The sequence below is a fragment of the Erigeron canadensis genome, chromosome 9, assembly GCF_010389155.1.
Source record: "Erigeron canadensis isolate Cc75 chromosome 9, C_canadensis_v1, whole genome shotgun sequence".
Lineage (NCBI taxonomy): Eukaryota > Viridiplantae > Streptophyta > Magnoliopsida > Asterales > Asteraceae > Erigeron > Erigeron canadensis.
The window spans coordinates 33,208,647-33,219,116 of record NC_057769.1 but is presented as its reverse complement, the minus strand read 5'-3'; the positions used below and the strand labels follow the sequence as shown (position 1 = coordinate 33,219,116).

The following is a 10,470-nucleotide window of genomic DNA, read 5'->3' as shown; positions in this document are numbered from 1 at the left end:
ATGTGCATGAATGAATAGTACTGTTATGAGCATATGTACTTAGCAATTATATAAATGAATGTTTCATGAGATTAGTTGATGATCACATGCGAACATAATGTTTGATGATCACATGCGAACAATCATATGAGCACATATATGCAAGTATTTTAATACCAATCATATAATGAATGTTTTATAAGTTTAGTTGATTATCACATATGCATGAACAATCATATGAGCACATGTATTAGCAATTATATAAATGATTGTTTCGTGAAATAGTTGATGATCACATGTGAACAATCATATGAGCACAGTATGCAAGTATTTTATACCAATCATATAATGAATGTTTTATAAGTTTAGTTGATTATCACATGTGTATGAACAATCATATGAGCACATGTATGCAAATATTTTATAAATAAAGTTTTATGGATTTTTTGATGCATATAAATTACCAATTACGTTTATATAAACATATTTTTCTCGTAATATCAGTGAGTTCTATATGTGCATGAGTGATGTTATGACCATATGTATGTAGAATAGTTGGTGATCACATGTGGACATTCATATGAACACATGAACATACGTATACAAATAAATACTAATATTTTATTAGATCTTTTAGTGCTTATATATTATCAATTACATGTGTGAACATATCATTTCTACTAATGTTGGTGCATAATCTATATTATTTCTCAAATGTAAACAAGTGATATAAAAAAATATAAGATGAAAACTAAAATTCAAAATTCCTTGTTTTCCTCTAAGAAGATCCATTTTTATGGATACAAAGTCAAAGTCAATTTCAAATTTGCCCTTTTAGCAAGAAAGCATACGTTTTCTTTAAATAAGTTGTTAGTTTAATTACATATATGTCATTATAATTATTAGCCTTTGATTAGTTCTATTTAATGGTTAGAATTGATTGAAAAGGTTCTTAAAAGTTCTTATATTTTTAAAAGTTCTCAAAATAACATTTCTCTATATATATATATATATATTAGCCTTGTGTCCACGTGTTGCTGCGACTTGGGGGAAAACGATCGCCTGAGAAAGCTAGTTTTTTTTTGTGTGATAGAGATAGATTTGGAAGATAGAATTGCGGGTGTAAAGTTTTAGTAAAAATAGTTTAGTTCCCTTTACAAGGGAGTATAGATATAGATATTGTATATAAATAGGGGGATATGAATATAAGGCTCTTAGGTACCTAAGCTTAGATGTCGGACACTCACATATTAATTTTTTAAATCATAAAGATCATGGGGGCCCAGACATTTATTCATTAAACAATAAATAATAAAATATTAGTATGTGAGGAGTTACAAACCTAAGCTTAGGTATCGGACAATCTTATATTCTTTTTCCATATAAATATATTTAAAAGTTTCTATAATTTATATTTTGATTGTTTAGCAGCTCAATTGTTCAAGTATATTATTGGTTACCATATTACTGGCATTAAAACAGATTTTGAAAGTTGATTATATATTTATTGATACTAGCTATATAACCCGGATTCAACCCGGGCATTTTAATACAATTTTTGCTAGTCAATATTCAATAATGCTTAGTAAAAGAATAATTGCATATTTGTTTAATTTTTATATATGAAATATACTTAATCAAATAATGCAATAATAATTGAATACGGTGCAATAAAGTAGTTTCGCATTGATATATTTCACATATATGAGAGAAACTGATAAAATAATACACAAGAATGGGAAAAAAAAATTATAAACATATTAATGTATTTAAAGCTTTTAATAGATATCATACAATCAACTTTTCATTTGTTCAACACCTTCAAATTCAAGAAATAATAAAAAAAAATTATGAAAATTATTACAATACTGTTTAAGAAGAAAAATCATTATTAAAGATAAAAATCTTATAAAATACACACGAATTCATAATTATATTCCTTTAGTTAAGCTACAATTAAAAAATAATAATAATTAAACTACAAAAAAAAATAAACTATAACTTTATATTACTAATAATAATATTAGCATAATAATAATAGTTAATAACTATAAGTGAATATCTTGGCATGAAATTTGTAGGAGGAAGATTTGGTTTTTAAATTAAATCAAATTCTACAAAAATCTAAAGAAAAGAAAAATCAAAATGATTTATGATTTATGATGTCATAATTTTTTAAAACCCTTATAAGAAATAATATGAACTTGACACATAACATTTTTGTGATTTTGAAAGTTGATTATATATTTATTGATATTTACAAAGTGTATAAATATGTTATTTACATCGGTTGAGATATAAAGATGAAAATACATAGCCTTTATTTAGTTCAAACGTGTTCTACACATGTGTCAAACCGAGATTATCAAAGAAAAACTCTCGACTTTTGTCATAGCTAGCGCCAACCAAAAAGACTCGATTTTTTACTAGTTAGCCAACGAAAACATGCAAATTTTATCAAAAATTATAAATTAAAAAAAAAAAAAAAGAAGAAGAAAAAAAACCTTGCGAATATCACATACTTTTTAAATGAAGGTGTATTTTATATACTTAACAAACTTGGATGTTAATTAACGGGAAAAAAAAACACAACTGCTGTCCCAAAAAACTTTTGGTGTCTGTGTTAGTTTATAGATCTATGTTAATCAATGTTTTAATAAAAGGTATTGTATCATTATACATTTATACCGGATTAACAAAAGTGTTTAAGTTGACAACATAAAAGTACACATATACATATACAATCATCTTATCACCAAATATATCATTTAATTACAATTATAATAGATACACTCATCATATTTAAACAAACAATAAAAATTAATTAGTATCAATTTTCACGATATAAATAACAAAAAGGACGAGATAAAAACCCAACCTATGTTTTTTACAAATATTTTTCTTTAGATATAAATAACCGGTTTATACAAAAGTTTCACCCTGAAAAACCAAATAAACAACACAACAGTCAATAATGGTGGAATTATAGACTAAAAGATAAAGATTAAAAAAATAAGAATTAATAGTTCATACCTCAAATAAACGTCACGCCCACCTGCACCTTTGCTTTGATTCAATTCTATGGGTCTCGATCAATACGTGAGGATCCTTTTTATTTATTTATATATTATACAAAGGCATGTCTTTATATTCCTTATTAACCTATGTTTTTCTTAACATAATAATCATTACTTTCCATGTATAAATTCATTATAAAAACATGATTAAATTCCAAAAATATGCTTCTTTTTGAAAAGTTAGTAAATTATATGCTTCTTTAAATATGTTTTCCAAGACTATGCTTGCTTATTAAAATAATAATAAAACTCAAATGGTGCTCCCTCTTCTTTAATCTCTTCTTAATGCTCTGTGCCTCTGTATCATTTTTTCAATCCAACCCCCTTATAGATAAGTATAAGTTACTAATAACGTTTTTATATTTTAGATAATTAACCAATCACCTTTAACCATTTTTATTATTTTTACAATCACCTTTCTACATTAACTAACCAGCTCGATCAATTTATATCCGATGCGGTGATTCGATGCGTACAATTTCATGAAGATATAGGAAGTTTTAAGTTTTAGCATAAATATATAAGAGAACATAACAAAATAATCTCCAAAAAATAGTTTATCGCTTTGTCTCCTGGAAATCAAAACATATATATTTTACAAAAATGTGGAGATCGAATAGAATTCAACTTTCCATGTTTACTTATTGTAAACACTAACCAAATAAACAAGCATAGTTTTGGAAAACATATTTGAAACAAGTATAGAGTTTACCATCTTTTAAAAAACAAGCATATTCTTGGAATTTACTCTAAAAACATAGAAACTTGCGTTTAATTTATTAAATGTTCATTTATTATAAATAAAGAACCTAACCATATATATATATATATATATCAAAAAAGCTTACTATATATGGTTAACAAAGCTTGCTCATCAAGGTTTCTTATTTTTAGGGAGATATAAAGATCGTTCAATTATTAATTAAGTTCTTGTTATAAATTAATCTAGATCAACCAAAACTGATCAACAATATATATAAAGAAAATGGGTGGTAGAAAAATACTATATTTCTCACTGAATGCACATTAGAAAACTTCAAACTACCAATGTAAATGAAGATACGAATCCGCCATGAGTAGGATATGTGAGAAGTGATCAGATGCAAACAGTCTTATTTGATCTTTTCCGCAGAGACCCAAGTATGTTTTTCCGCCTCTAGACTCTAGTAGTCATAGACTCACAAACTCCTAGCAGTTTGTTACAACCACTTTGCTTACTTCAACAATCCTTGCAACTTGTATCAGGAACTTGCAACTTCAATGCAAGTCATATATATTAACGTCTAACGATAAGTGGTTATACGCCCCGAAATAATTGTGTGACAGCTGTGGTATATAAATAAAAGCGGCAGAACGGAGCCAAAAAAATGGTTGTTCTTTTGAGCCATCCCAGGTGATTATATGGACCCGTGGAGCCCCGACCTGTTATCCTTCCACTGTCGTGAGCGAGGAGTTTTCGCAGCTCTGTGAAACCAGCCTTACGCAGTGCCCCCTACTCTAGGAACCATGAAACCCAAGCCTTCGCTCAAGCCACATGGTCCAACTCACGACTTGGAATGGGCAAGCCAGTTTGTGCACCAACAGACCCAATCAGCCTGGAATTGCTCACAGTCCAACCATTTTAATACCCTCACTTGAGTTATAGGCAAGCGCTACCAAGCCCGGTGACTGAAACCCTACAAGCGGCCTTTATAAAGAAAAAAGTTTTCTCTTACACTACCGATGTGGGACAAGATGTTAACATACTACTCCGTAATAATACAGTGTCGCTACAAAACTTTGTGGTTTGATCCGATTGTAAATTTCTTTAATCTATACATTTGGTAAGTTGTTAATGTTAGAAATTGTAAACAATGTTCAGAAATGTGTTTTTTTATATTAGATATTATATAGTGGAATTGTATATGTAACGTAATTTCTTTAAAAACTTATCGATGTATATTAATTATACTAGTTTTAATACCCGTACGATGTACGGATTGAATATATATATCGTAAGTTTGATTTTTTTATATATCGTAAGATTAATTTTTTGTATTAAAACAAAAATTAAACATTACATGTATATAATATTGGTATTTAAGGATAAAAAAATATTAATTAATGATATGGTACAAGTTAATCTTTAGATGTTTAGTATTTTTAGTTATTAAGTAACTTAATCGAAATATTATTATTGGGAAAAAAATGCATTGGCAATATAAGGGAGATGCTAATCTATAAATATTTAAATAATCTAATCAAATTATGATAAATGGAGTAAATAGAATGCTTTGAAAGTACGAAAGAAAAACCAAAGAGATTAAAAATATAGGTAAAAGAGTTTTAGTTATATCAAATCTCTACAAACCGATTAATATTTTAAAAAAAAGGATTTTTATTATTAGTTATATTAAATTAAACGGACATGTGTCAATTAAATAGAGTGTCATATGTCGATTAAAGAATACCTCAATCCGGTTATTTCTTAGGTGTGGAACCCCTCAGATACTAATATTTTATTATTTCTTCTTTAATGAATAAATGCATGGGCTCCCATGATTTTTATGGATTAAAAAAACAATATGTGAGTGTTTCACACCTAAGCTTAGATACCCGACAGCCTTATATTCTCATCCCCCGTATATATATATATATATATATCATAGCAAACTACTAAAGCTTTATATAGTTATAACCTTGTTACTTGAAAGGATGGTGAGTTTTCTATACACGTTCACAATAATGAACAAGTGTATTCTTCGTGTAGAATTTGTTCATGATTAAGTTGACTAGTAAGTTTGCGTCTAGAGTACGAAAGCAAACATTAGAAGAAACCGGCCTTATTGTTTTTGAACAAATAAAAAGGATCAGAAAACTGTCTATTCATCTATGTGATTATACTTGGCATGTTCTGAGAGATGCAACGTGGTATACTTTGTGCGTTTTAACTGCTAACAGGTTGAAAACTTAACGTCGAATGGTAAAAGAGAGACGAGAAGCATGTTTGCAATTACAACAGACACCTCTGACAAAATTATCTAATTTATCAAGTATATTTTTCTCTAAAGGGGAAAATCAGAAAATATAAAACCAGCACCAACTTTGTTCCTAATAGCTACTGTCAAGTTGAGATTTCGGATATCTAGAACACGGATGTAAATATTGCAATGCTAAACCATTCAACAACTAAACATGGCCAACGCCCAACTGAAACAAATATGTTGTGTCTTTCAACATCCTACTGTAATGTAACGAAAACATTTTTTCAACACAGTTTAAAGTTGCTCACTTCCCTGTAGATTCACTTCATCACTATCAGTTGGACTTCAGATATTTCGAACACGGGTGTAAATATTTCAACACTTACACCATTCAACTAAACACAGACAGCTGACACAAACATGTAGGTCCTACAGTGATGTAACAAAAACCATTTTTCAGCAGAGTTGGACTTCATTCAACAACTGGACCCTCGTCATCAACTGGGCTACCCTGAGCTGCAGGACGATCATGGTCAACTGGGCTACCCTGAGCTGCAGGACCATCATGGTCAACAAGGCTTTGTTCATACACAGGGCTAGGGCTGCGGCCACGCCCATTAGCTACAACAGGACTGTATGCAGGACTTTGGCTCTTTCCTCTCTGTGGGCTCATGCTATACTCTGAATTTACCCTCTTGGGAGAAGGGCTAACTTTGTCCTCAGTAGGAGTTTGGCTGCGCTTTCTTCCTTTAAAGGGAGATGGTGAATTATGCGACTCAGGGCTACGGCTTGAGCTCCTAGAGTAGCGGGGGCGCTGTTTCCTTTCACGTTCCTTCTTTGGAGGAGATCTGGAACGACTGGTACAGAAAGGGACATTAAGTCATAAATTCCTATATGCGGCAATTGGAACCCAGTTATAAATAGATGGGGTCAATTTCAAGTATATTTTTCTTTAAAGGGTTAAATCAGAAAAAAGACCAAACTGAACAAATGTTAAAGGATCAAACGGGTCTTCACTCGCCGAAAGCATACCCAAAATGCCAAAACCATACTCCATAACTTCTTGTCGTCATTGAATAAAATTGAGTAGTCTAGTAAAAAAATACACATTCGGGGTTGATACCTTTAAACATCCATTATTTATTAAAAGATGATCAGAAAAGTTGCGGGTTAGTGCTGGCAGATCCAATTCGTACTAAAAATTTAACCATTCTTCACACATTAATAATCTATTAAGAAACACTCAGGAAAGTATCCGCGGATCAGCCCTGCCCAATCCACCCCGTACAAAAGTAGCCCATTTTGACAATTTACCCAATCCAACCAATTTGCTGCCTCTATTATAATGACCGTTAACCAAGACCATGCAATATTCTATCAAGCACTCAAATTGAATGATGTGAACTGTACCTGGGGCTTCGGCTATAACTAAGACTCCGGTTTCGGCGACGACGAGGAGAGCGTGATCGTATCGGTGACCTTGAGTAGCTCCGATCACGTCTGTGAAGCAATTATTAATACGATCAGCTAGTAAATCTGGGGATCAAAATGCTAAAACGGACATTGTAAGGGAAGAGAAAAAACGAACTTTAACTTTTTAGGACTATTTTGGCAGTTCCTTTCGATGTGGCCCCTTTCTCCACATCGGTAACACTTATTCTTCCAGTCACCAGCTTTGCAGTCTCGAGCCCAGTGACCATCAAGTCCACAGTTGAAACATCGTCCTGCCCCAGGTGGTGAAGCTCTACCTATATGTTCTCTAGAACCACCAGGTCCGCGTGGAGTCTATAACCAAAAAAAAACACCTCTGAAAATTATATATGCAGATTCATAATAGCTAAAGCATATATATATAGATATATATATATATAATGCTGCACCAAGACAGAATAATTCTTGTGATAAACCAGTAAGGGTGGAAACTTTAACCTCTAAATTTGTGAATAAAATAGATATTTTTACTCTAATAGGTCAAAACACAAAAGTCGCATAAAGTAGGTTTTTTAGTATAAAGCCTTCTAGATCAATATTAGTATTGAGATTATATCATCTACTTACATAATGAATAATGACAGATTGACACGAAAAATTATATGAAAAGGTAAAAAAAGGATAAAAATTGTGTTGGGTGAAACCGGACCACACCTGTTATGTTTTAACGCATACCTAAGACCAGTTTTGACTCGTTACCCAATCCATCCCTTTTTCCATATCTGAAAACTAACACCGAAAATATCGTTACCCAACCCATCCCTTTTTCCATATCTGAAAACCAACACCGAAAATACCGTTACCCAACCGATCCCTTTTTTCATATCCAGGAACCAACACTAACAATCTACCTCACCTGATCCCCACAAATAAGATAAGAAAGCCACAGATAAAAAAATTACAAGACTAACAGTAAAATGCATGCAAGATCCTCAATACCTTTTGAACAAAATAAAGATAGATAAGGTAAAAACATAGCATCAAAGCAGACATATCTAAACTAACGCATGGCAACTACACACGTGTACATCTAGACATACAAATAGAAGTCACTTACACCCTTTGCAAATTCCACAAGAAGTCGACTGCCATTCAGATCTCTACCATTCAAGCTATATCTTGCATCATCAGCATCACGGGGATCACTAAAATCCTATTATTACAAATTCATACAACAGGGGTAAAGAACAAAAAACAGAAGATGATAATCCTGTAATAAATATGCCATCCTTAAAGGCATGAATAATTGAAAAAGAAACTTTTAGGTAGTTGTACAATGAAAAGAAGGGTAAGGACAGATACATACAACAAATGCGTAGTCATGCTTCATATCCACATTACGTACTCTGCGCAAACGGTTTCCAGAAACAATAAGTCCACATCATTACTTAAGCATCATACATCGCCCACCAAGAAGAACAAAACACCAATTTGCATTGTTGCCAATTCCATATAAACACGTACAAACACTACACAAAGTATCGCCAAACACTCGGCAAGACTTGTCACCATTTGACCTCCAGGTCAGGCAAAAACCCGATAACCTTCAATAAATTCATTCAAGTTAAATCACATACACCTACAGGCAGGCACAATGTCCGTTTCATACAAATCAATTATGTCCTGTTAGTGGGCCACGGGATACGCCTATTTGCTGACTACCTAAATTGTCTAGTTATCTTTCAACGTTTTCGATCACCTCTATTCTAAAGTCTAAACACGCGGAAAATTCACATACTTGACCATAACCACACTCATAATCATATATTGCCTAAAAACTAAAGCAGTAAGCATACACATACAGCAAAGACCAAAAACATAAAAGCCGAGTTTTCATCGGACAATTTGTATCGTCACGTTTAACAACGGAAAGAAAAAAAGAGAGTTACCTCCCATATTTGCTGAAGAGGTAATCCAAATCACGAGAGCGTGTTCTTGAAGACAAACGGCCAACATATAAACGAGTTGTACCATACCGATCATCATAGCGAGGCATTTTCGACCTATATATATATATATTATGAATTAATTAATATTAATATATAGCATATCTATAATCTAAATCAATAGATTGTTACTGTTGTAAATATTAATTGAAATCACTAGAAATATTATAATAATTATAATTAGAATGAAAACAAAAGCAAGCCAGAAACAAACCTTCGGTAAGTTTTTCCCCAATTCCGATTTCAGACACGGCTCTAAGAAGATCCCAATTTTATTGTTAGCATGGACCTAAGTCGGTTCGGGTCAGGTCGGATAGGCATAGGATTGGATCAGGTTTGATTATTAGCCCAAAGTCTTTTAATAGTTTGATATTGAAGTTGGGCTGATGGCCGGCCCAATCAAAGGCTATTTTATAGCAATTCTAGGTAAGTAAAAGAAGAAAAAGAAAATGGTGGCAAAATGTTTTGATTAATACATCCATTGAGAATTTGAAATCATGAAGATTCAATCAATGATTTGGAGCTATTGGCAATTTGAAAATTAAGAAATTATTTAATCTAATGACATATTTATAAACAATTTTTTTTTTTTTTTTGGTTTATTATTTGAAGCCAAACCTGATTTTAGTTATTAATTGTGTTAGACGATTGGTTATACCTATTCACGCAACGTTTCTATGTGTTTTCTCCGTTTTCTTTCTCTTTATTATACTAAACACACAACTTTGAAGCGTCATACACAAAACCTCATAATGTTTAGTCCTGCATTTTCACAGAGAAGTTTAGTACCTTTTCTGCTTTAGCTTAACTCGGAATATTTTTTACAGGAAAAGGAGTGGGAATGTCAGCAACATATTTGATTAGAAACTAATCACTACTAATAATTACTAATGAAAAGGGCAACAAATACGAGTAGTATAATCAAGGCCACCAACAATGTGATAATCCTTCACTAGTCCTTCATGTCATAAAGCAAAACTATTATTTTAATTACGGAACAATCTGATTTGTCCG

At 31.7% G+C, this 10,470-nt stretch overlaps 1 protein-coding gene across 1 annotated transcript; it reads right to left on the bottom strand.

Annotated features, from left to right (window-relative positions):
• Window positions 1-6,177: 6,177 nt before the first annotated feature.
• Window positions 6,178-9,699, bottom strand: LOC122581622 (serine/arginine-rich splicing factor RS2Z32-like). The gene is made up of 7 exons (XM_043753865.1): window positions 9,671-9,699; window positions 9,400-9,513; window positions 8,817-8,856; window positions 8,568-8,663; window positions 7,608-7,804; window positions 7,430-7,519; window positions 6,178-6,876 (listed from the first exon to the last, which is right to left on the bottom strand). The coding sequence occupies exons 2-7, from the start codon at window positions 9,504-9,506 to the stop codon at window positions 6,492-6,494; spliced, it is 915 nt and encodes a 304-aa protein (XP_043609800.1). The 5' UTR covers window positions 9,507-9,513; window positions 9,671-9,699; the 3' UTR covers window positions 6,178-6,491.
• Between the last annotated feature and the right edge of the window lie 771 nt (window positions 9,700-10,470).